The sequence below is a fragment of the Carassius gibelio genome, chromosome B11 (assembly GCF_023724105.1).
Source record: "Carassius gibelio isolate Cgi1373 ecotype wild population from Czech Republic chromosome B11, carGib1.2-hapl.c, whole genome shotgun sequence".
NCBI lineage: Eukaryota > Metazoa > Chordata > Actinopteri > Cypriniformes > Cyprinidae > Carassius > Carassius gibelio.
Genome location: NC_068406.1, coordinates 4,954,947 through 4,979,489, shown reverse-complemented (window position 1 = coordinate 4,979,489; position 24,543 = coordinate 4,954,947). Strand labels below are relative to the sequence as shown.

The 24,543-nt window shown below is 39.3% G+C and overlaps 1 protein-coding gene across 3 annotated transcripts in view; it reads right to left on the bottom strand.

Annotated features, from left to right (window-relative positions):
- Nucleotides 1-24,543, bottom strand: part of poc1a (POC1 centriolar protein A) — a 64,195-nt gene that overhangs the window by 26,262 nt on the left and 13,390 nt on the right. For 2 of the 3 annotated variants that reach the window (XM_052569897.1, XM_052569896.1), the window contains exons 8-9: nucleotides 11,746-11,814; nucleotides 11,565-11,684 (exon numbers count right to left, since the gene is read on the bottom strand). In XM_052569897.1, the coding sequence (XP_052425857.1) occupies nucleotides 11,565-11,684; nucleotides 11,746-11,814 (189 nt within the window). Of the gene's footprint in view, nucleotides 1-10,629; nucleotides 11,244-11,564; nucleotides 11,685-11,745; nucleotides 11,815-24,543 lie in introns of those variants that run through there. The other variant, XM_052569898.1, reaches the window with a different exon arrangement.

Below are 24,543 nucleotides of genomic sequence, written 5' to 3'. Positions count from 1 at the left end.
ACCACAAGAGGAAAATTTAATACCGGCATATCCCTAGTGGTAACCTTAACATTTTACTTTATAATTTAACATTTGTAAATGGTCTAAAGCAAAAGAGTTTAGAACTCATAGTTTGTTTAAAAAATATAACATTACACATTAATAAATAAACCATCATGTATAAAATTATTTAATTTATTTCTTAAATTTATTTAATTTTGTCTTGTCTGTGCTTTTTTTTTTCATGCGAGCTACCTTTAAATCAAAACATATTCATGATTTTATGGCATCAATTAAGTTACTGCTTTATTTAATCAGAAACTAAATATTATTTGTGTATTTTGCTTTCATTTTATTAGAAGTAGGCCAACAGTGCCCCCTACAGAATTAAAACTCCTTGTTGAGCAGGCATTAGGACCCAGGGGAGGCTGCCGCTGCACTGCTATTACGGTTTACTCCATCACACACCAAACCAAATTCTGTAAGTGCATTCTCAGTTTAAATGCAGCGATCAAATGAGCCACAGTGCTAACGTGATCTAATCGCACTGTTGACGTGATCTAATCGCTAGCACACCCTGAGCACAAGTGAGTTAATGTATTACTCTTATCGGCAAGTAATATCTGCATAATTTTTTATATCAGGCAGATGCCGATATTTACATTAAAAGTTATTATCGGCCAATTCCGATATTGGGCCGATAATATTGTGCATCCCTAATTGTTCTTTATAATTCTTTGCACTTTTAGCTAATTTTTAACATCGGTTTACTTTTTCAGTTTTTTGTATATTGCTTTATTGTATGTAAATGTTCAGTTCTTTTTGTTTTAATAATGTGTATATATATAATGTGTATGTATATATATATATATATATATATATATATATATATATATATATATATATATATATATATATATATATATATATATATATATATATAATGTGTGTGTATATATATATATATATATATATATATATATATATATATATATATATATATATATACGCACGCACACACAATAACACTGTCAAATGTACAGGGGCCACAAAAAAAAGAAAATAAACTTAAGTAAAGATGACAGACTGCAGCCACAAAATAATAAAATCTTGCACACAGCTAGTACTATCGGTGTTGTCTCTCTTCCAGTGTAAGGAAACTGAAACTCGTGATTTCTGTGTACTGTATAATCTTCAGACGGGACTCAATGTGACAATTAATAAAGAGTGTGAAGCAGAACTCAATGTGCAGACAGCGATTTACATACACCTCACTAATCCAGAGTCTAATGAACTCGCCGTCGTCACTGAACAGTCAGACTACGGCCGAATATTAGCGCCATTTAACATTTCCAGGAAATAGGGACAGAACATTCTTAAATAGATGTGTCCAGGTTCCTCTTATTACCTGTCAAGTGTAATGAGTCTATCAGAGGCCATTAAGAAGCCTGCAGAAAGTACTTCTGTGAATTACCATGTATTTGAGTTTGACATTTACAGCACACACGGTAATGGCTGTATAGAGCATCACAGAAATCTCTCATCCACCTCTAAATGGACCTGTGCAAAGCCACGCTCATGATTAGCATGAACCTGAAAGCTCTCAGTGCAGCGTGCGTGTGTGTGCGTGTGTGTGTGTGTAAGAGACATGGCCAGAGACACGCTTGACCACTGATTACTTGTGACATGCTCAAGAGTGACATCTAATTCTTTTTACTCATCTAATAAAAATACTTCCTTTTTACTTCATGACACAAGTGATGCTCAGAAGAAAAGGAAAGTCCTTTCAGAGACAGAGTAAGTTAATAGTTTGACCCAAAATGGGTTAGTTTGTGGAGAAATGCAGCATTCTGGAGTGGTGTGTATTACGTGGATTATTGTGATGTTTTTATCAGCTGTTTGGCATCCATCTAATCTTACTGCAGAGCATCCATTGATGAGACACTGATGCTATGCTACATTTCTCCAAATCTGATCTCGGACAGTCTGACATTTTCAGTGTTTTTTTTTCTTCATTTTTGCCTGAGCTTCTCCGTTAAGGCCAGAAGAGTGTATTTATGAAGTAAATAGGGTTCATTATGATTACAGTCTGTCTGCTGTTACTGAGACGCCCAAACCACAGGATTGCAAGAAGAGTGGTTTCCTTTTACATCCTCCCTTAAAAGCTCAATGCCATTGATCTGCGTGAAAGTGAGCTCAGGTGGGCATGAGACTCATGGGATCCAGAGACGGCAGCAGTTCAGTGCCCTCGCTGGTGTGAGTAACACCGCAACCCTAAATACAGAGATGAAACACGACACGAGCCCGTCCACAACACCTAAACCTAATGACAGCATTTAATATTTAACCTCCGAAATGATGGCCCAACCTCGTCAAACTGCATGTTCAAAGGAGCTGGTAAAAATAGTCAATCGATGGAGGTCTGGAAGCCATTATCTGAACTTGAGACCTAGTGAAGGTCAGTCTTCCTTCTCGTCACGTCCAGAGCGGCTGAGGCGATGCAGATACCTGCCGTCAGTAATTCACCTCTGCACTGTCTAATGTAGGGATTCTGTGATATGTAGGTCTGTCGCAATAATCAATATATCGACTTATCGCACAATATATGTACATGACCTCAATTTCTGCTGATGCAATATATCACCATTGTTTTTTTGGGGTTTTTTTGTATCCACTTGCGCCTGTGTCTTTTGCAGCTTAAAGTTTAATCTGCAGATATGGCCTTGTTTAGGGATCTGTGCCTTTGTGCATGCGGACATCTGACTGTGAAGTAGTGATTGTGTCTTTCAGCAATAGTGTGCACTCTTAATTCACAGACAAATTAAGGTCGGTAAAAGCTGTAGATGGAGAAGTTTTTTTTTGTGCGTTCTTCTTTTTTTCTACTTGTTACTGTGCACTTTTTGTTAGAAACTGTTTACTATTTTAGTTTGCAATTTATTCAAGTTTTTTTTTTTTAGATATCTAATATTTTGATACTTAATTTACATGATCTAAATATTCTTAAGTATTAAAAGTTTGTTGTCATTTGGAAGTGTGTAGGCCTTCTTGAATTATTATGCTGTTACATTATTATTATATATTCAGTGGCATAAAATGTTCTCTAAAATGACAATAATATCACTTATCACAATTCACCAAAAATCACAGTAGCGCCATTCAGTTTGTTGATGTATATAGGTCTTCAGATCTAAATTTGTGAAATCAAATAAAGTAGTCATTGTGTTGTGCATTAGAACAGAGGAAGACAGATTCATTTTAGTTCAAGCACTTCAAAAGGCTGATATACATTTGAGTCTTCACTCCGAAGTGTTCCCTTGCACAGTGTTTACGTGAGTAATGAGAGAAATATTTCATTATGGTTCAGATATTAGGCTGTTTGTTATAGTTTTATGTGTTCGGGCACATCTGATGCTGTCTTCTTGACTGAGATCATCAGGTTTTGTACAAGATCAATGCTGTTCTCTGCATCTTTATAATGTTCCTTTAATGAACTGCTTTAGATGCTAGGTGTTATTTGGATGAATTAAACAAAAGTAGGACTGTACAGTTAAAGGGAATATTAATTATTACTAATTAATTCATTATAAAGATGTACGTTTCTGGGTCTGGGAACATTTATTTTGCATTGCTGTCGACGCAGGGTCAGAAAGCTCTCAGATTTAATCAAAAATAATATGTCAATTTTTACCTGAGACTCAGAGCCAAATTACAGGAAGATAAAAATTTCAGAAAGTGCAGCATCATTGTTATTCTTACACAGAGATTGGTTGGTATATAGTAAAATCTGCTGACTTTGGCAAAAAGCATTTCCTCTGTAACTTGAGAAGTATTTCTCTCTTTATCGGTGGGCGGGGCTTAACAGGCTGTGGTGTAGAATAGTAGGTGGGGCTAAACAAGCAATGATTTAGAATTAGCTGGCAGGGCTAGACTGGCAGTGATGTAGAATGGGTGGGCGGGGCTAAACAGTGACATAGAATCAGTGGGCGGGGCTAAACAGTGACGTAGAATCAGTGGGCTGGGCTAAACAGGTGGTGATTTAGAATAGGTGGGCGGGGCTACGAAGGCAGTGATATACAGTACAGACCAAAAGTTTGGACACACCTTCTCATTCAAAGAGTTTTCTTTATTTTCATGACTATGAAAATTGTAGATTCACACTGAAGGCATCAAAACTATGAATTAACACATGTGGAATCATATATGGAATTATATACATAACAAAAAAGTGTGAAACAACTGAAAATATGTCATATTGTAGGTTCTTCTTTTGCTTTGATTACTGCTTTGCACACTCTTGGCTTTCTCTTGATGAGCTTCAAGAGGTAGTCACCTGAAATGGTCTTCAACAGTCTTTAAGGAGTTCCCCGAGATATGCTTAGCACTTGTTGGCCCTTTTGCCTTCTGTCTGCGGTCCAGCTCACCCCTACACCATCTGGATTGGGTTCAGGTCCGGTGACTGTGGAGGCCAGGTCATCTGACGCAGCTCCCCATCACTCTCCTTCTTGCTCAAATAGCCCTCGATGCCTTCAGTGTGACTCTACAATCTTCATAGTCATGAAAATAAAGACAACTCTTTGAATGAGAAGGTGTGTCCAAACTTTGGGTCTGTACTGTAGAACAAACTATTACATTATTACGGAGTTGTACATTCCAAAAGCTGTGGTTTTGGTGGACTGCTTCTTTAATATAAAGCCGCTTTTCCACTTCTGGAACTTTACCCAGGAAATGTAGTTTTAAAAGTGTTTCTGGCAAGAAAGTAGTTGTTTAAAACTCAAATTTAGTTCAGGTTTAAGTTTATTTATTTAAAAAAGGTGTTTAGCCGATTTCGGAGATGATGAGCGGAAGCTTAGTGCTCATGTTTATTGATGCGAGCTATCTTGACTTGGCTAGTCCTTCTGACATTTACCACTTGCTCTGATGTCTCTTTAGTGGTTAAACATAAAATGTAATTCATTTGGGGTAAATCTAACAGGTAACCTTTGGTCTTTATTCAATTTATCTATATGTTAAAATTAAAATAAAAAGAGGCAATTGATATAATATTTTGTTTGATTGTAATGTAGGCTGTATAAATACGCATTTCCCTGAACTACATTTCTCTGACTATAAATGTGTTTAAATGAAAACAAAAGGAGGCAGTGGTGTTTGATATCATATTTCGTCTTACTGTAAATATACAGAGAGGAAAATAGCAGTAGCCAAGGTGAGCTGACTGATGTTATCAAGAACACTGCTGTTTGCAGAATTACCAGATTTGCGTCATCGCGGACATCACACTCCCGAGTTGAACTCACAAAGTCCAAACTACAGAGGATGCAAGTCCGAATTTTGCTTACTTTGTATTGAGAAACGTGCACAGACCTACATCACCAGACTATTTGCCTAATCTTCACGGTACTTTAGACCGTTTTGGAAATGCAGTAAGCAACAGATCTGGGGGGGAAATAGTTCCTGGGAAAAAAAAGTTCCTGGTACAATTGTTTCCGGGTAATTTCGGTGGAAATGCGGCATAAGCTGTTTCTAGACTAATGACAAATTTCTGAAACTTGAGTTCTGAAAACAGGATGTTTTTATAGTACACTGACCTCTTAAATGTCAAAAGATGAAGGGAATTTTGGTTTCACAGTTCAAGACCTCTTTAAAAGAAAAGTACTATCATCTGTATGCAAAGTGTCCCACATTTGGTTTTTGATCATTGAAAATGTGTACAATTTAACAGTTTACTCCGGGACCCGTATTGAGATTCCAATTTAGCTAGAATTGAACCAGAGATAACCTTAAAAATGAAGATGCCAAAAAGAAAGTTTGTTAAGACCAAAAATCTAAAAGGGCATTAAGATATCTTACATAATTCTTGAATTACAGGCAAATTTTGGTGCGTTAGCCATTTTTACATGATCACCACTGGTATTTATTGTAACACAGACTGCTGAAATAACATAACAATGCTGCAATCTTTATCAAGTCATTCTTATCCTCCTGTGATTTGGCTCTTAATCTCAGGTAAAAATTGTCCTTTTGACCCCTTCTACAAAATTGTGGATTAATCGGTAAAAATACATCACTGCCTTTAAAATTTTGGCATTCCTCACTATTAGGTGTGTAACGATACGCGAATTCGTATTGAACCGTTCGGTACGAGGCTTTTCGGTTCAGTACGCGGTACGCATTATTAACCGAACGGTTCGTTGGACTAATTAATTATATTTGGAAAAGAAAATTGTGAAATATAATGATATGCGTTCAACAAGGTAGCCCAATAACCCAAACGACGTAACAGGCAACGCCCCTGACACCCCCGAAGAAGAAAAAAACACCAACTTATATGTTAGGCTACTCAGTCAGGCGCTCGCTCACTCAGTACGCGCTGAAGGCTCATTGCAAAATGGCCAATGCGTTTAACAGACCAGAAATAGAAGATCCTCCAATAATCAACAGGTCTGGTGTTTGGGTGCACCTTACCAATCGATCGGGGCATCCAAACAAGCACGGAAATCAAAATGGACTAGAACTGTACTGTGTCGGAATTTCCTGAGCAGTACGATACAATTAACAGGCCTGAATGTTATTAGATAGAAGAACTGTTATAAATAGAACGTATGCACGGGCAGTTTTGAAAACTCCATCTACTTTACTCTTGGCGTGGTGCAGTGCAAATCGCGTTGTATCTGAAGGGCAACGCTGAGCCCAGGGTGAAAAGACCCTTTAGCCATTTTGCAACGAGCCTTCAGCGCGTATTGAGTGAGTGAGCGCCTATAGTGGAAAACGCAGGTTTTAAGAACATGCTTAATGTAATTGAGCCCCGTTACAATATTCCTTCATGAGCCCATTTCAGCCAGACCATAATTCCTGCTTTGTTCCAAAAAACATAAGCCCTATAGAGAACCAATTGAGTAAAAACACACTCAATATAAAGAGTTATAGAGTTCCATATAAAAAGTTACATCTTTGTATTTGTTCATAACTACTACAACAATATAACATTTTCATTTTTTTTATAAGGAGCTGTTTTTGTTTTATACAGTATGCTGCTAAGAAAACACCATAGAAGATGGATAAAGAATAGCTCCATCATTGTTTAATGTAAAAAAAAAAAAAACATACTTTGTTAGTTTTAATAAATAGAACATTTTTTAAAAATCAAGGAAATTTATCTGCCAATTTTTTCTTTTTGCTGTATCTAAAACGTACCGAACCGTGACACCAGTGAATCGTATCGAACCGAACCGTGAATTGTGTGAACCGTTACACCCCTACTCACTATATATGTTTATCTTTCTTCAGAATAAATAGTTAAAATCAAACATTTGTGCCGGAGACCACTTATTGAGTTGATACGAAATGACAGTCTGGATGTTGTGCCAAGTGACTAGAGATGGTCCGAATACCATTTTTTGAGCTTCGAAAATTCGTTAGTAATCAACACTGAATATTTGAAGCTTCGGAGGGAGGGGCTGAACATATTCTTCTCTCTAATAAAGGCAGGAATCTCTGTGTGTCTGTTTGCATTTATATTATGTCTAGAACCGTTCATCCAATCAACTTCACACGTGGCAGGTGCATTTTGGTGCAATATGGACATGCGGCATGTTCAGAATTAATCAACTTTCCATAAACTACAAAACAGCGCGAGCCAAAAGCAGCACGCCTCAGGCAGACAGGGGTTATATGCTCCGAGAACAGACACCTTGGATCAGTGATGAAAAACACACGTCTGTTAAGAGCAATACTTTTAATATAGTCAAATTATTATTTAAAATTAAGTGCACGTATTTATCATGTGTAAAATTACTGATTAACATGGAGGATAAAAGCAGCTTGTTTTTTTACACCAACAATATACTACAGGCATACTACTTACAGAACTTGGGTGATCTTTCAAACTTGATGTGTTGTTGTCGTAGGACAGTTTCAAATCATACACCTGGCACACTGCCTTTGTCTGGTCTTCACTGACTCTAAAGTGCTCCCACACAGCTGAGGTCTTCCATATGAATGAATCATGACGTTCACTCAGGTGATTCATAAGCTGCCTTCCACCATTGGGCCGAACGGTTCTCTTTGTACAACTGTAACCATACAACCGTTCGGCCCAATAGTAAAAAACCTGACTATATTCAAGCAAGAATGAAGACCGTTTCATGGGGGATTCTCAAAATTAACCCAAAAAATGTAATGCCAACCCATCATATGAATATTTGAATAATCTGATATCCTGGTCCAGCCATAAATTTTTCACTCATTCATTCTGGTGAGTGTTTACATCCCTCCGCAAGCGCACGTTTAAAGGAACTCTCTGATCAGATCACAGAGACAGGACAACAACACCTGAACTCTGTTCTAAACAATCATTCTCTGGGACTTTAATAAAGCAAATGTTTCCCGTGAACTGCCAAAATACAGACAGCACATCACATGTCCCACCAGAGACAGTAATATATTGGATCACTGTTACACTACAATAAAGGATGCTCTGTTCCACAAGCAGCTTTGGGGCGCTCTGATCACTGTTTGGTTCATCTTATACCGTCCTACAGGAAGAAACTACAATCAGCTAAACCTGTAGTAAGGACTGTGAAGAGATGGACTAATAATGAAGCAGAGCAGGATTTACAATCTTGTTTTGACCTCACTGATTGGAGAGTTTTTGAAGCTGCTGCCACCGATCTGGATGAACTCGCAGAGACTGTAACATCTTATATCAGTTTCTGTGAGGATATGTGTATTCCTACCAGGACTCATCTAACTTACAACAATGACAAACCTGAGTTTTGTTCACTACAAAACTTAGATAGCTCCGTCAGGCCAAAGAAGATGCTTACAGGAATGGGGACAATGTCTTGTATAAACAGGCAAAATACACACTGGAAAAGGAGATCAAAGTGGCAAAGAGGAATTATTCTGAATAAAATAAGGACTCTGTTCACTTCCAGCGACTCGGAATCAGCGTGGAAAAGAATGAAAGAGATCACAAAACACCACCCCCAGTACTGTGGAGAATCAACAACTGGTAGACGATCTGAATGATCCTCTCCAAAAAAAATGTTCACACCAATAACAACTCCTGCATCCCCCCTCTCCCCGACACCTGCAATACAGATCAGCAAAGAGGTGCGCCAGTTCCTCTGGACGCAGAAAAGGAAAAAAGCACCAGGCCCAGATTGTGTTACACCAGCCTGTCTGAAATCCTGTGCTGACCAGCTGGCCCCCATCTTCACACAGATCTTCAACAGATCGCTGGAGCTGTGCGAAGTCCCTTCATGCTTCAAACGCTCCACCATCATCCCCATCCCTAAGAAACCCAAAATTACAGGACTAAATGACTACAGGCCTGTGGCTCTAACGTCTGTAGTCATGAAGTCATTTGAAAAACTGGTGCTGGCCCACCTGAAGGACATCACTGGGCCCTTGCTGGATCCTCTTCAGTTTGCCTACAGAGCAAACAGGTCTGTGGACGATGCAGTAAACATTGGACTGCATTATGTTCTGCAACACCTAGACAGACCGGGGACTTATGTGAGGATCCTGTTTGTGGACTTCAGCTCGGCCTTCAACACGATCATCCCAAACCTCCTCCTGCCCAAACTAAATCAGCTCTCCGTGCCCACCTCCGTCTGTCAGTGGATCAACAGCTTCCTGACAGACAGGCAGCAGCTAGTGAGGCTGGGAAAATACACATCCAGCACCCGTACAATCAGCACCGGAGTGCCCCAGGGCTGTGTCCTCTCCCCACTGCTCTTCTCCCTGTACACTAACGATTGCTCATCTAAGGACCCCTCTGTCAAGCTCCTGAAGTTTGCAGACGACACCACACTCATCGGCCTCATTCAGGACGGTGACGAGTCTGCTTACAGACAGGAGGTAAAAGAGCTGGCTGTCTGGTGCGGTCTCAACAATCTGGAGCTCAACACACTGCTGAGTGAATCATCGGTACAACCCTCCCTTCTATTCAAGAGCTGTACTTATCCAGAGTGAGCCAAAGGAGCTGTTAAAATCACTCTGGACCCCTCACATCCAGCACACTCCCTCTTTGAACTGTTGCCATCTGGTCGACGATACAGAGCACTGAGCACTAGAACGACCAGACACAGGACCAGTTTCTTCCCTCAGGCAATCCATCTAATGAACAATTGATAATATCTGTGGAACACACACACCACTATACAAACATACACTTATTTACCTAAGACACACACTTAGTGTACACTTCAAATTTGCACATAATATACCTGTGCATACAAAACTGTCTATTGTAATATACCTGAACATAGAATTGTCAATTTGTATATTGTTATTCCTTACCTACTTATTTGTAATTATTCATTTATTATGTGTTTTTTGTTCTGTTGCTGTCATTCTGTTGCACTGCGGAGCTTCTGTCACAAAAAACAAATTCCTTGTATTTGTAAACATACCTGGCAATAAAGCTCATCCTAATTCTGATTCAGAATTTACTTCTTGGAGTAATAATAATAATAATAATAATAATAATAAAAGTTCATTAAAAAATATTTTTAAGGAATATCACAAATTTTTTCTTCCTTTTTTTATTTAAACAGTAAGCATCTGTTGTAAAGGACTTTATTTGGCAAAAAAGAGGAAACTTTGTAATTAAGAAAAAATTATGAGAATTGCATTGTAGGAGTTAAATGCATTCATTGGATTGCCACTGATTTTAATTATACATTTGTATTAAACTATAAAAAATAGAATCCATAAAAAACCAAGTAACAACACAGAATGTCTGAATTTTAACTATGACTGTTTAAATAAAAAAATAATAATAAATGGGATTTCATAGGGCTCTAAAAAGGTCAGTATCTACCGGAGTGCAGTGGAAAAGTGAAAGAATTAAAGTCTGTCCCATGCATATATTTCACAAAGAGTGATGTATTTTTATATTGAATTATTAGTTTAGGACACAACTTCTGTCTAACGTCATTCACCTACAAATTATTATGTAGTTCCCACACACTCGTCATCAGTGAATATTTCTCATACACGTGTCAAGAATAATGAGTGCTCTTTACACAAGAATCTCATGATCCACACGTTGCCATACAAATAAGTCTGATGAATGGTTTGTGGACATAGTACACATACGAATTAGACTTTGAATTCTGCTTTCTGAAAGTTCCCATGGCACAGTAACAGTTCAGATGAGTCACACGAGGCCATTCGGAGGGGAAGTGAGCCGTCTGATTCATCTCAGTGACTGCGGTGTCCACTTCTGACTGATTAGCCAATCACTTCCACTAATGCACCTTGAATCAGACCACATGTTGTGTTGCATGTTAAAGGTTTCTGAGAACATTCAGTGTTAGAAAGTGGTTTATTGTTGATTTCAAGTCTCTCTCTCATACAGTATTCACAAGTTCACATCTCATCTAAACTAAATAAAGCAGTCGTGCTGCAGATTGAGGTGCAGGAGACACTCACTCACAAGATCTCACTCATATACACTTGTCTTCACTTGACAAGATGCGAAGGTTTGTTTTAAAAGCTTTAGTTCATTATGTTTGTATGGTTCCGTGAAGGTGTTAGTCGAGTGAAGCTGCGGTGAGGTGATCATGTGATCCTCTTACCTGTGTGTCCGACGGCTGGCTATAGCTCCTGTGAACCGAAGCTTTCTCATCTCTAGCTCCTTTCTGTTCCAGCACTTCACTGTAATCCACGCTGTCAAAGTTAGTCCTCCACAGCATCACCTGCAGCAGGTCACAACATCAGCACGACGCACACTCACGAGCAGAAAACACCTGAGCTCACCTGTTCATCTGCACCTCCCGAGGCGAAGGAGTCTCCGGTCCTGGAGAAGGACACGCAGCTGGCCGGACCCTACAAACAAGCACAACAGCAGCGTTCAGTTCTGGAGAATAGATGTGACATGGAAAACTGCAGCTTGGACGTTCTTCTAAACATCGCACAGAAGAAAGTCAGCCATGGCTTCAACCATTCCTTTGAAAACTACTTTGTGTTGCACTGTAATAACTTGGTTTAAAGAAAAAGCACTAAGACGCCAGTCGTTTCCCTTTACACATCAGTGCCAGCGGAGAGGAGTAGAAAAGCCTTGGCCAGTCTGTAGGAGGAAAATTACAGCGTCATGATGCCATATTGACTTTGGTTGAAGAGAGCAAGTTAAATTTAGGCACAGAACACAAAGCAGACACTGCTCTGGCAAAGCCAAAGACATGCATTGACACACACACACACACACACACACACACTCCACCCACACAACTGACACAGTGTGCATATACACACACTATACACATTAGTACTATTCCCCAGTCAACAGCATTGCTGAGAATTTTCTCATTAGAACTAGTTTAAACGCACTTCCCTTTCCATCAGTCACAAATGTGTAACACTTCCTGTCAATCTGCAGGACGTCAGGGCTTTATATATAATCACCACTGGTCAAAGGTTTCTATGCACTATTTGTTTTTGCAGCAATGTCGCTAATCATAGACACACACACAGACGAACACAGTGGCCAATCAGTTTTTAGTGATTATAAAGGGATCGCTCTTTGCAAAATTTCTAAGCTTAACAGTTTCATTCAGAATTTGAATATACAATATGTAACAGTGGATTACGTCCAGATTTAATGGTATAACAAAGTCTCATAAAAAATTTTATAGCAAAATTGCTAAGGCAGAAAATTTCCACAAATATTTTTGTGTGAAAGACGCTAAAACGCATGTGAGTGCACAACTACAGAATGAGGATGTGTTGTGCCTTTTTGCGTGTATACAGCCAAATAGATACAAAATTATGTTAAAATGCCTATCTTGAGGAGTATTAATATAAACTAGTGGTGGGCATAGATACATTTTTTTAAATCTAGATTAATCTCACTGTGATCTTGAAATTAATCTAGATTAAAATGGCTTATTCGAATTCTGCCGAAGGCATTCAGAATATGTGTGATACGCAAGTAAAATTGTCAAACAGTAAGTCTTTGAGAAGAGGTTTATCAAGCTAGGTGGTGCATTAGAAAAGGGGCTCATCTCCTGTTTCCAAAATGCATCACAAAAGTGCTTGAAAAAGCTGTAAACTAATTACACGTTGCACAAGGTGCAAACAACCTTACGCCTGTTTTTCACACATACACTTGTACCAGTGGGCCCTGTTTGAAATTGTTTAATTTGTATGTTTTTTTTTCTTGTGCTATTTATTTACACAATGTTTAAAGGGGGGGTGAAATGCTATTTCATGCATACTGAGTTTTTTACACTGTTAAAGAGTTGGATTCCCATGCTAAACATGGACAAAGTTTCAAAAATTAAGTTGTACGTTTGAAGGAGTATTTCTGTTCCAAAAATACCTCTTCCGGTTTGTCACAAGTTTCGGAAAGTTTTTTTCGAGTATGGCTCTCTGTGACGTTAGATGGAGCGGAATTTCCTTATATTGGTCCTGAGGCACTTCTGCCGGAAGAGCGCGCTCCCGTATAGCAGAGCACTGAGAGCACAACAGACTTCACTGATCAGAGCCAGAGCGTCACGAAATGTCACAAAAGAAGTGTGTTTTTGGTTGCCAGGGCAAGACAACCCTGCACAGATTACCAAAAGAGAAACAGCATTAAGGGACCAGCGGATGGAGTTTATTTTTACAGAGCATCAACGGAGTTGTGCAAGTGTTTGTGTTTGTTCCCTGCATTTTCGAAGATGCTTGTTTTACAAACAAGACCCAGTTTGACGCCGGATTTGCACATCGTTTATTTCTTAAGGACAGTGCAATCCCAACGAAAAAGGGTCACGATCGTGTGTTGGAATCGCAGGCGGTGAGTAAAACTGCTTAAAATATCTCTGCCTCCTTGTTAGTGCGTCCGCCTCCCATGCCGGAGACCCGGGTTCGAGTCCCGCTCGGTGTGAGTCGTTGCTGCTGCTGCTCTCGTTCAGTTTCAGCCTCGGGATCTGATTCTGGATCATAAATAAACGTCTGAATCTGACTGTTAGCCATGGTTTGTTTTGGTTGGTTTTTTTCCTCACGGTAATGTCACAGCTTCCAAACGCTCTCAACGCAAAAGCCTATTCGCGCTCGTGATTCTTTAGCTCCGCCCGGTACAGACTATCTTTCTCTTATGAATATAATAAAACTAAAGACTTTTTGGAGTTATGAAGGATGCAGTACTACTCTATGTACTCAAGATTAACAGGAGATTGAGTGAAAACAAGCATTTCACCCCCCCTTTAAGTTTTTTCAAGTTTGTAGGTGTCAAGGTACAGAAACCAAATAATTAAATGTAAAATAGCACTGGATAGTCTTCAATGTAAAAATGAAATATACAATCAAATCTACATTTATTCAGACACCTTCAACATTTCTCACATTATTACAGTTTTGCTATATGTATAAAAAATTATATCTGGTGTCTGAATACTTTTTGGTTTGACTGTTAAAACTACAAAGTAATTCAGTCAAGAGCATTGAGTGATTTTAATTTTCTTGGATTAACATTACAGCAGCCAGTCGCTAAATTAGGCGCGGTCACTTTAAGAGACGATGAACGTATCCAATATAATACACATCCCATTTTTTCGCTCAACTGTTTACTTTCACTTAAGAAATAACACAGTTTTTTCGAGCATAATTTCCAAGGTTGATATTTTGACATGTTTCGTATGTATTTGTCGGCACTACAGCAAAAATAAACAAATTCGATGTTCAAGTGTTTTGAGACGCCTTTCTCTGCGTGAGCCCTGAACACCAGAACACCAGAACACCACGAGTACTGAATTGGGGTCTTTCGCATCTTTTTGTTTGTTCAAACTGCGATTTGTATTTGTTCGCTCAGGTGCAGGAGGGACTTCGAGGAGAACTTCGCAGAAGAGAGCTCGGTTCAGTGTCGCTGTCCGTGACACACGTCTCTCTCTCTATCTCTCTCCGTACCGAACACCAGTAACCAGCTCTGTTCAGCTTTTCCGCGTCTTGTGTTTGGATGCTTTAATGTTTAAATCGACAACCCGTAAGGCTTAAAAACACGTGAAAAAGATTAGCTTTCATGATGATGCACAGCAGTGGCCCGTCAACGGTCCTCAGCATCTTTTTAGGCTGTCCTCAGCGAGTCAGTTATATAAAATATCAAGGTGAGTCTTGCTTAGTATAGACCCAGCTCCCAACCCAACTTTGAGAATAGATTAACGGCGATTTTTTTTTATCGGCCAATAAGAGTCTCGTGTTAACGCAGCACATTAATGCCGATAACGGCCCACCACTAATATAAACAGTTGATTTGTACTAAAAATTGTCATAAACAGGATATTACATGAATGTACAGTTGAGAAACAAAACTTATGTGTAACAGTTAGATCTGTGCATGAGATCTTAAAGGGACACCAACCTAAATAAACCTGCTGCTGTCTGTCATTAATGTTTATTTATACATTGAATAAATTTATAGGTTGGATGACTGTAGTTAAAAAATGTGTCTAAAATAATACCCTAGCTGAAAAAAAAGGTTAATGGTGATCAGAGCGCTTGCATATCAGTTTTATAAAGCTTGAAGCATCAGAATTGGGATCGGTATTGGCTACAAAAATAATAATCGGAGCATCCCTAGTTAATATTGACTGAAATTTCATTCTGTTTCTCATAAAAGTATCAGTTTGGCTTTGGAAGGAATATAGCACAGTGTTCCTGTGGAATTTGGGATGCAATGAATTGCACTAGGTAGATAAGTTCAGACTACTCACTTGTGTACTGACATTGGCAGCTGTTAATGCACAATCACACAATGGTAGCCTAATTATAAGTGCTTTTTAAAAGACTCGCAATTAAAAGACTGAAACTTTTTGGATATGTAAATGTAAAATGTAAATAATTAATGTAAACTCAAGACTTTATTGGAATTTTTGTTTAACTTGTAACACAGATTTTCTCATGTAAACAACATACCTGCAATAAACCATCAATATCCTCCAAATTAACTGTTGGCTTGAAAGCCATATTTATTACAGAAATAAAAACACAGGCATGTAAGTACCATTTGAATTTCAAAACAATCAATGCCAATAAAAAACAAAAATGATTTCCATGATGAATTCTAAGTGGACTGCAAAGAAATTCCAAAGTATAGTCATTGCCAGTGCTTTAAGTGGGCCGGTACCCACCGGTACTCAGTACCGCCACTTCCAAATATAGTTCTTGAGCATACCGCCACCTCTCCGTGCGCCCAGAACGTGCTTGTAGCGTACCGGTACGCTCATTTGGACATCTGTTTTAATAGAGGTTTTAATCTTTTACCTGCACTGCCGATTTTCAGAGCGCCCTTCACAATGCAAGCTTCCTAATTCATCCCACCCAGAGCAGAAACTACATTACCCATTCAGCCTTAAGTTATACAAGTGAATAGCGCATGTGTCGCTTTTCCCACTGTTAAGTGTCAACAACTCAACGTGGCCGGAGAAGGTGTGTGAAACTCGTTGGGAGTTATACTAAAGCAAAATCTTGAGTATTTATTGTCTGATAAACATTAAAAACTGTCTGCGGAGGTTGAGTCGTCCTGCAGCCCCCGCTGGCTGTTCATTGGCTGCAGCATCTTTTTTCTAAGTTCTAAAAAAATACCGTAGACGGCAAGGCACAAATTTAGATATTCATTTATCTAATTAATCTATAGCCTATGCACAAAGACAATATGATCTTTTTGTCCCCTTTTTGTTTTAAAGCTTGATGAAGAGAGAGAGCGCAAGTTGCTGCAGCTGAGGAGGACAGTGATGCACGCGTACAGGAGTGATTGACAGTTCGCGGCACTGTGTACAAAAAATACTCCGCTACACAATTATTGCGTTATTTTCGTTTAAGCTTATTAACGTTAGCGTTACAGAAAGGTCTGATTTACGCACTGTTACAGTCATTGTTTTTTTTGTTTTTTAAACAATGACATTTGAGTTCATGATTTTAATGTTGCTGTTTCTTGTGGCAGACTGAATGAAGAGTAATGTTTCTTGTGGCAGACTGAAGAGTAATCCGGCAGAGTTTTATACTGAAACTTTCCGTCTAAAAGTCCTTCCTTGGTCTTATCCATATTTCTTTGCACGTTGAACACACATAGGCCACAACTGGAAATAAAAAAACTGCAACCGCGTTAATTGCGTTATTTTTTTTAACGCGTTAAATATTTCAAATTAATCGAATGCGTTAACGCGCTAATTTTGACAGCACTAAAAATAATACAAAAAAAAAAATGCTCATAACAATAAAACAAAGAATTTAAAAACTTTTAAAATGGTTTAATTTTATTTAAAATGAACTTAAAACGGTTAAAAATAGGAAATGATTATATATATAATAAACTGCAATCAGTTCGGACATAGCACAGTGCTCATTCAATAAATGCACAGCTAAACAGATGAGTTTTGAGTCTAGATTTAAATGTGACTAGTGTTTTAGCACATCTGATCTCTTCTGGAAGCTGATTCTAACTGCGGGCAGCATAGTAACTAAAGGAGGACTCCCCTTGTTTTGTGTGAACCCTTGGTATTTCTAACTGACTTCATCCCATTTAAATGATCTGAGTGCTCTGTTAGGTTTATATTCAGTGAACATACCTGCTATGTATTTTGGTCCTAGGTCATTGAGTGATTTATAAACAAGTAAAAGTACTTTAATCAATCCTATATGTAACTGGAAGCCAGTGTAAGGACCTGATGACTGGTGTGATATGCTCAGATGTTCTGGTTCTAGTCAGAATTGTGTTCTGGATGAGCTGCAGCTGTCTAATGGTCTTCTTGTGAAGGCCGGTGAGGAGCCCATTACAATAGTCCACCACACATTCATTAATGAGAGAGTCCCTGACGACGGTCTGTTGTGTGTTCTGACTGTTTTTGAAGTCTAGCAAGTAACTTTGTTAAAAAAACAAACAATCCTTTGTAGAAGTCTGTCCTCAAAGAATCTTCTTTTTCATAGTATTTTTCCAGTTATTAATTTAGTGTTTTTGTGCCAAAAATGTGTTGTTTGAGCACTGTGCTGATGTGCTGAAGTTAAAAGTACATAAACGGGGAGCAAAGCGTAGAGAAGTAAGCAAGTGTCTGAACAGTAGCGAAGCCAGACAGCATTTGTGTTCCCAATCACAAGTCATTTACAGTACACTGTTTTCAGCTAAAAACTTCAAACCTATGATGTGTTTTAGCTCTTCATTTAAATGACAAGAGCATTTGGGGGTCTGAAGGGGGATCTTGTCTTTGAAAACATGAATTTGTGAAGCGATCACATCATGCACATGTATATTATGTGTTCAGGCTATAGAAATGCGTGAGTTTCCTTATCAAGTGACATTGTCAGATTCTGGTCAGCCATGAATAAAGAGCGTTATTAGTTGTTTTCACTGATCCGTGTGAACTGGGATCATTTAGACAATGTTGTTTCCTGGACGCTAGGCTTGCTGCGATAGTCTGCGTTTACTCTGTTTACAGTCTTAAGCTGCCTTATCACTTGCCCAACGCAGCACTTCTCCCCACCATCGGTTTGATTTAAAAGAAAAAAAATGTTTATAGTAATAAAAATAATTTTGTTCAGTTCAGAGTACAGACAATACAAAAACTGAACACGTTTTATTAACGCAAATTTATCACGTAAGGAGTTGAGCTCACTGACAACAAGAGTGAGGTGAGAAAGACGAGATGATGGCAGAAGATTTAGTTTCTAAATTAAATGCAAAAGCACCTGTTTGGAAATATGTATTGATTTTGAAAAGTTTGATGACTTTTGCCATTTATCTATTGGAATTTGGGAAGTTTTTTTTTTAACTTTAGTGTCTTTTTTTCCTTTCTTTTTTAAACTGTGCTAGTTTTTACTGTATTTAAACTTTTCTAAATGCTATTTTACATGAAGGTATATGGCGTTCCTCCAAGCTTTCTCATTTGTTTTGCTAATAAACAATCTATGTTTCTTACTCATTTGGTTCCACAGTGTTTGGATTGATACCAGTATTATCAGTGTTATCACACGTAGATTAACCAATGGAATAATTTCCTCAACATCACAGCCCTACTGGATATGAAACTATTCATCATCACAAAGTGTTATGTCCCGTGACTCAAAAGGGGACGCAACAAAAACTGGGACATAAGGAAGCCAATTCATAAAAAAACGTTTTATTTAGATCAAACAAATATACCAAAACGTCTTACGATAGTATTCAAAAGTCAGTAATGGCATCCTAAAGGTATGTGTGAGAATGTAATATCCTGTGGTGTGGTCTCGTGATGTGTGCAAAAAGAAACATCAAACCATAACGAAAAACAATCAAGTTGGGCGCCCCTCCTCTGCCATCAAGCTTGCACGGTGTCACGGATGCAACCAGGTTACGGGGGGGGGCGGAGTCATCCGACTTCTACTGGAAAAAAGCCCAATGAATACCCAGGTCGTCACACAAAGGAAAACCTTTTCCTTTTTACACTGTGTTGTGTAAATGTACTCGAAGATGTCCATCGAACTGAAAGCATTGATATAGGCTGTGTTGCTGGTTTCAGAGCAAAGCACTAAGCTGACACTTCATTCACTGTGAATTGACCCCATCTGAGAATCTGAAACACTCTTTATTTACACAGTGACATACTGGAGTCTAAAACGGAGTCACACTCGAGTCTAAAACGGAGTCACGCTCGAGTCTAAAACGGAGTCACGCTCGAGTCTAAAACGGAGTCACGCTCGAGTCTAAAACGGAGTCACGCTCGAGTCTAAAACGGAGTCACGCTCGAGTCTAAAAGCGAGTCACGCTCGAGTCTAAAAGCGAGTCACGCTCGAGTCTAAAAGCGAGTCACGCTCGAGTCTAAAAGCGAGTCACGCTCGAGTCTAAAAGCGAGTCACGCTCGAGTCTAAAAGCGAGTCACGCTCGAGTCTAAAAGCGAGTCACGCTCGAGTCTAAAAGCGAGTCACGCTCGAGTCTAAAAGCGAGTCACGCTCGAGTCTAAAACGGAGTCACACTGGAGTCTAAAACCGATTCATACTGGAGTCTAAAACAGAGTCACACTGGAGTCTAAAACAGAGTCACACTGGAGTCTAAAACCCATTCATACTGGAGTCTAAAACAGAGTCATACTGGAGTCTAAAACAGATTCATACTGGAGTCTAAAACAGAGTCACACTGGAGTCTAAAACAGAGTCACACTGGAGTCTAAAACCCATTCATACTGGAGTCTAAAACAGAGTCATACTGGAGTCTAAAACCCATTCATACTGGAGTCTAAAACAGAGTCATACTGGAGTCTAAAACCCATTCATACTGGAGTCTAAAACAGAGTCATACTGGAGTCTAAAACAGATTCATACTGGAGTCTAAAACAGAGTCACACTGGAGTCTAAAACAGAGTCACACTGGAGTCTAAAACAGAGTCATACTGGAGTCTAAAACAGAGTCATACTGGAGTCTAAAACCCATTCATACTGGAGTCTAAAACAGAGTCACACTGGAGTCTAAAACAGAGTCACACTGGAGTCTAAAACCCATTCATACTGATGTCTAAAAGCAAGTCCAACTGGAGTCTAAAACTGGTTGTGCATAAACTAATTTGCCAGCATAAATAAATAAATAAATTTTGTTCATTTGTAAGGACATGAGACCGATCAGTATCGCGGATGGGGCAGGCTTCGGAGAGTTCTGTCAAGCAATGAAACCGAGGTTTGATTATTTATCATTTAATTTCAAGGAAAGTTCCATGTTTACCAAAGCACAGATCGCTCGGAGCATTCAATGTCAGTTCTATATGCTGTAAAACTTCAATTAATATTAATAATATTTGTTTCAATCACTGAATAAAACCTGCTATATTTGGGACAACAGTCGTGACCTTAAATTGCTTGCACAAAACTCTTGATCAGCACTCAAAATGTGTTTGTTCATTTAAACCGTTATGCGCAGAGAACGTGAGGTCTGCAGTCTTGGACATTAGTTGATTTCCTTGTTTTTGTTTAGGTAATACATTGTCAAATATGTTTAAACTTAAATAGACTACCTATAAAAGTAGTTATGTCTCTTTGTATTATTTTGTCCTGTTATTGACGTAATGTGCGTCATTCACAACATGCGCAACCAGATGTTCGAATATTCGTGTTTTTTTTTTTTAGAGGGAATATTCGAACGTCATTTTTGAGCAATTTTGACAGCCCTACATTAAACCAGATGTGTTGTTATTCAGGCACCGGCCATAAACATATCAATAGTTCAACTAACAAGACCCTCTTCAACACATGCACCATCATAACTGACATTCAGCTGATCTGAACAAGAACAGTAGTACAGAAGAACAATTATTGCTAATGTCTACTTGGCACCATCTCAGTTTGTCATCTGAGTAACACATTATTCACACTTATAGGAGTAGATTTAACATACAGTAAAGCAGAGAAAAACCGTCTGCTACAGACTAGCGTGCCATTGTCACTGCATGTCCAGAGGTATGCTTCAACATGCTGAGACTGAACTCATTCCGGTCTGAAGCCATGTCTAAGGATTAGAGACAGCAGCGGAGAGGTTCAGATGACAGCTGATGAAAATGAGGAATGTAAACCGTTGGAGTAATGTGTCTTCTGCCGAACATGTCTGTAACATGTAGATTGACACACATACACCCACATGCTCAGAGAGGCCCTTGAAAACACCACTGTGGCAATCAAATCTGGCATAAGTCTTGAGTAAACCATGTATACTATGTACAAAAGTGGGTTAAAATGACAGACAATCTTTGCTCTCACTTTCACCCTGTCACTGTCCACACTGCATAACATATACTTGTAATATCTAAAGAGAGAGAAAGCATCCAGTTATGTTGACATAAAACTGGGCACGTCAGTGCCTCTCTCGCTTTCTTATAAAGTAGGAAATCCACCTGCGCTCTGAACGGAGAGGTTAGGCTACTCACTACTCAATATGCGCTCCGCAATGATAACGTGATCGATGACTACAGTCCAGGCTGAAAGCTGTTCTGGGGCAGTTTCAATCTGGGAAGCGCCACCACAAGAAGTCTTGAGTCACTGCCGCTCCGGTAAGACAAAGGACAAACAGTCGCAGTTTCAAAAATTCCCTGAAGCAAACCCGGTGGCATCTTAGCTGCATCCATGTTAGAACGACACGTTTGATGTAGTAATTTCACAGTAAGCATACACACCGGTTTAAAGACTCGTTCTCACCCCCTACAGATTCGGCTAGGTATACATCCGCGCTAAAATATCAAGGTGAAAGTCATGGCTCGTGTAGTATAGACCCAGCTCCCAACCCAAATTTGAGAATAGATTAACAGCAATATTTTTTTTTTACGCCGATAGCGGCCCACCACTAATAAATAGAAATATAACTTTTTTGTCTCTTAAAAAAAAAGCACATTTGATTAGGGCTGTCACTTTTGAGAGAAACTTATTCAAACGGATATCGAATATCATGCAATGCATTCGAATATATTTTAATATCTACGTGCCAGCCAGTGATGCGCGGGTCAATGTATTAATAACACGCATCCGACCGACATTTTCAACTAACCCGCCTGGCGCCCGCAAGTCGGACTGCAAAAAAAAGAAAAATATTGTAACCGACCCGCTTCCTGACCCGCAGCTTTTAAAAATAGTAAATTTTCATCGTAGCATCATTGGGCCATAGACATAGGAACTAGGCAAAAAAAAAAATTCATTTATTCTACTTTTGTCAAGAATTATAATAAATCGTCAATAAGCTCATAATTTGTACCAAAATAGTCTAGTCTGGCTATGTCTATTTTGATGTTTCTGCAAGTTCAGCAGAAAATGAGGTTCGGGTTTGTTCAGATCAGAGCTCGCTCGCTCATTCCGTGGGGTCTCGCTCAACCCAGAACGGCCTGCTGGCTCGAAAATATGCAAGGAGACATTTAATTGTTTAGTAATAAACTGGTGTTTTCTGTGTCACTGCAAAGATGAAGTTGACAATGCAGACTCGCCATGAACGCCAGAGAGAAATGTACATTTCATATGGATTACATAATCGGAGAGTAGCCTATTTATTTTGGTTTGAATATTTTCGATTAAAAGAAGACATTTCAACTTTCAGTAATATATTGCTCATATTTCTCAAATAGTACTATATAAATTACAAAGGTTTAATTTGCATCTTTATTTCAATCAACCCGACTGACCGTGACCCGAATATCATTTAAAATATTTTTGGATGACTCGTAACTCATTTTGGATCAACCCATGCATCACTGATGCCCGCCCCTGGGATTCAAAAAAAAAAAAAAAAAAAACTAATGGAGATTCAGTCAAAAATTTACTAACAGTGACAGTCATAAACAATACTGTCTGGATTTTTTTTTTTTTTAACTTAATGTTTGAAACAGCAGGTTATCAATGAATATCAACTTTTATAAGTGCCACTATGCATAGCCCACAACATTAGGCTACATGAAAAAGAAAAACAAAACCGCTTCGGAACAGGCAAAAACAATAACGTGACAACTTAAACAGCAGCAGGAGTAAGGCATATAGCCTAGCCCAGGGGTTCCCAAACTTTTTAGCCCGCGACCCCATGATAAATGCGCTGCTGCCCCGCGACCCCCCCCCCCCCCCCCACAAAAAAAAACACCTCTGGTCGCGTGAAATGTACAGCAAATCGATTTTATGTCCAGTCTCAAAGCACACGAATTTATATTTTATTGTTCTTCGAACTCGTTCATTATTCTGCCATCAGGAACCAGGCGAGTAAGTCTGAGCTGCTCACACGCGGCAGTGGGGCGGCAGTGGCTCAGTGGTTCATGTAGGTTGTCTACAAACCGGAAGGTTGGTGGTTCGATCCCCGGCTCCACCTGACCAAGTGTCGAGGTGTCCTTGAGCAAGACACCTAACCCCAGCTGCTCCCGATGAGCTGGATGGCGCCTTGTATGGCAGACACCGCCGTCGCTGTGTGAATGAGTGAGTGGATGGGTGAATGTGAGGCAAATTGTAAAGCGCTTTGGATGGCCATGTGGTCTGTTGAAAGCGCTATATAAATGCAGTCCATTTACCTTTTTAGGGAAGTCGTGGCCTAATGGTTAGAGGGTTGGACTCCCAATCGAAGGGTTGTGAGTTCTAGTCTCGGGCCGGACGGAATTGTGGGTGGGGGTAGTGCATGAACAGTTCTCTCTCCACCTTCAATACCACGACTTAGGTGCCCTTGAGCAAGGCATCGAACCCCCAACTGCTCCCCGGGCGCCGCAGCATAAATGGCTGCCCACTGCTCCGGGTGTGTGCTCACAGTGTGTGTGTGTGTTCACTGCTCTGTGTGTGTGCATTTCGGATGGGTTAAATGCAGAGCACAAATTCTGAGTATGGGTCACCATACTTGGCTGAATGTCACTTCACTTCACTTCACTTCACGCGTGCTCACACCCGTGCGCGCGCACACACACACACACACTCATGCTAATCCGCTAGATGTGTCACTTTATGCTTTCCATGGTGACGCGTCATTGCTTGTCACGTGACATACCGCAGCAACAACAGAGCTGAATGAATGATCTGCTTTTGTCATTTTTCCTTTTTTATTCAAAATATTAACAAATTTGCTAGATATGGCATGAAATAGCTGATATTCCGATTGTCAAATATATGCAAGTGGAAGTG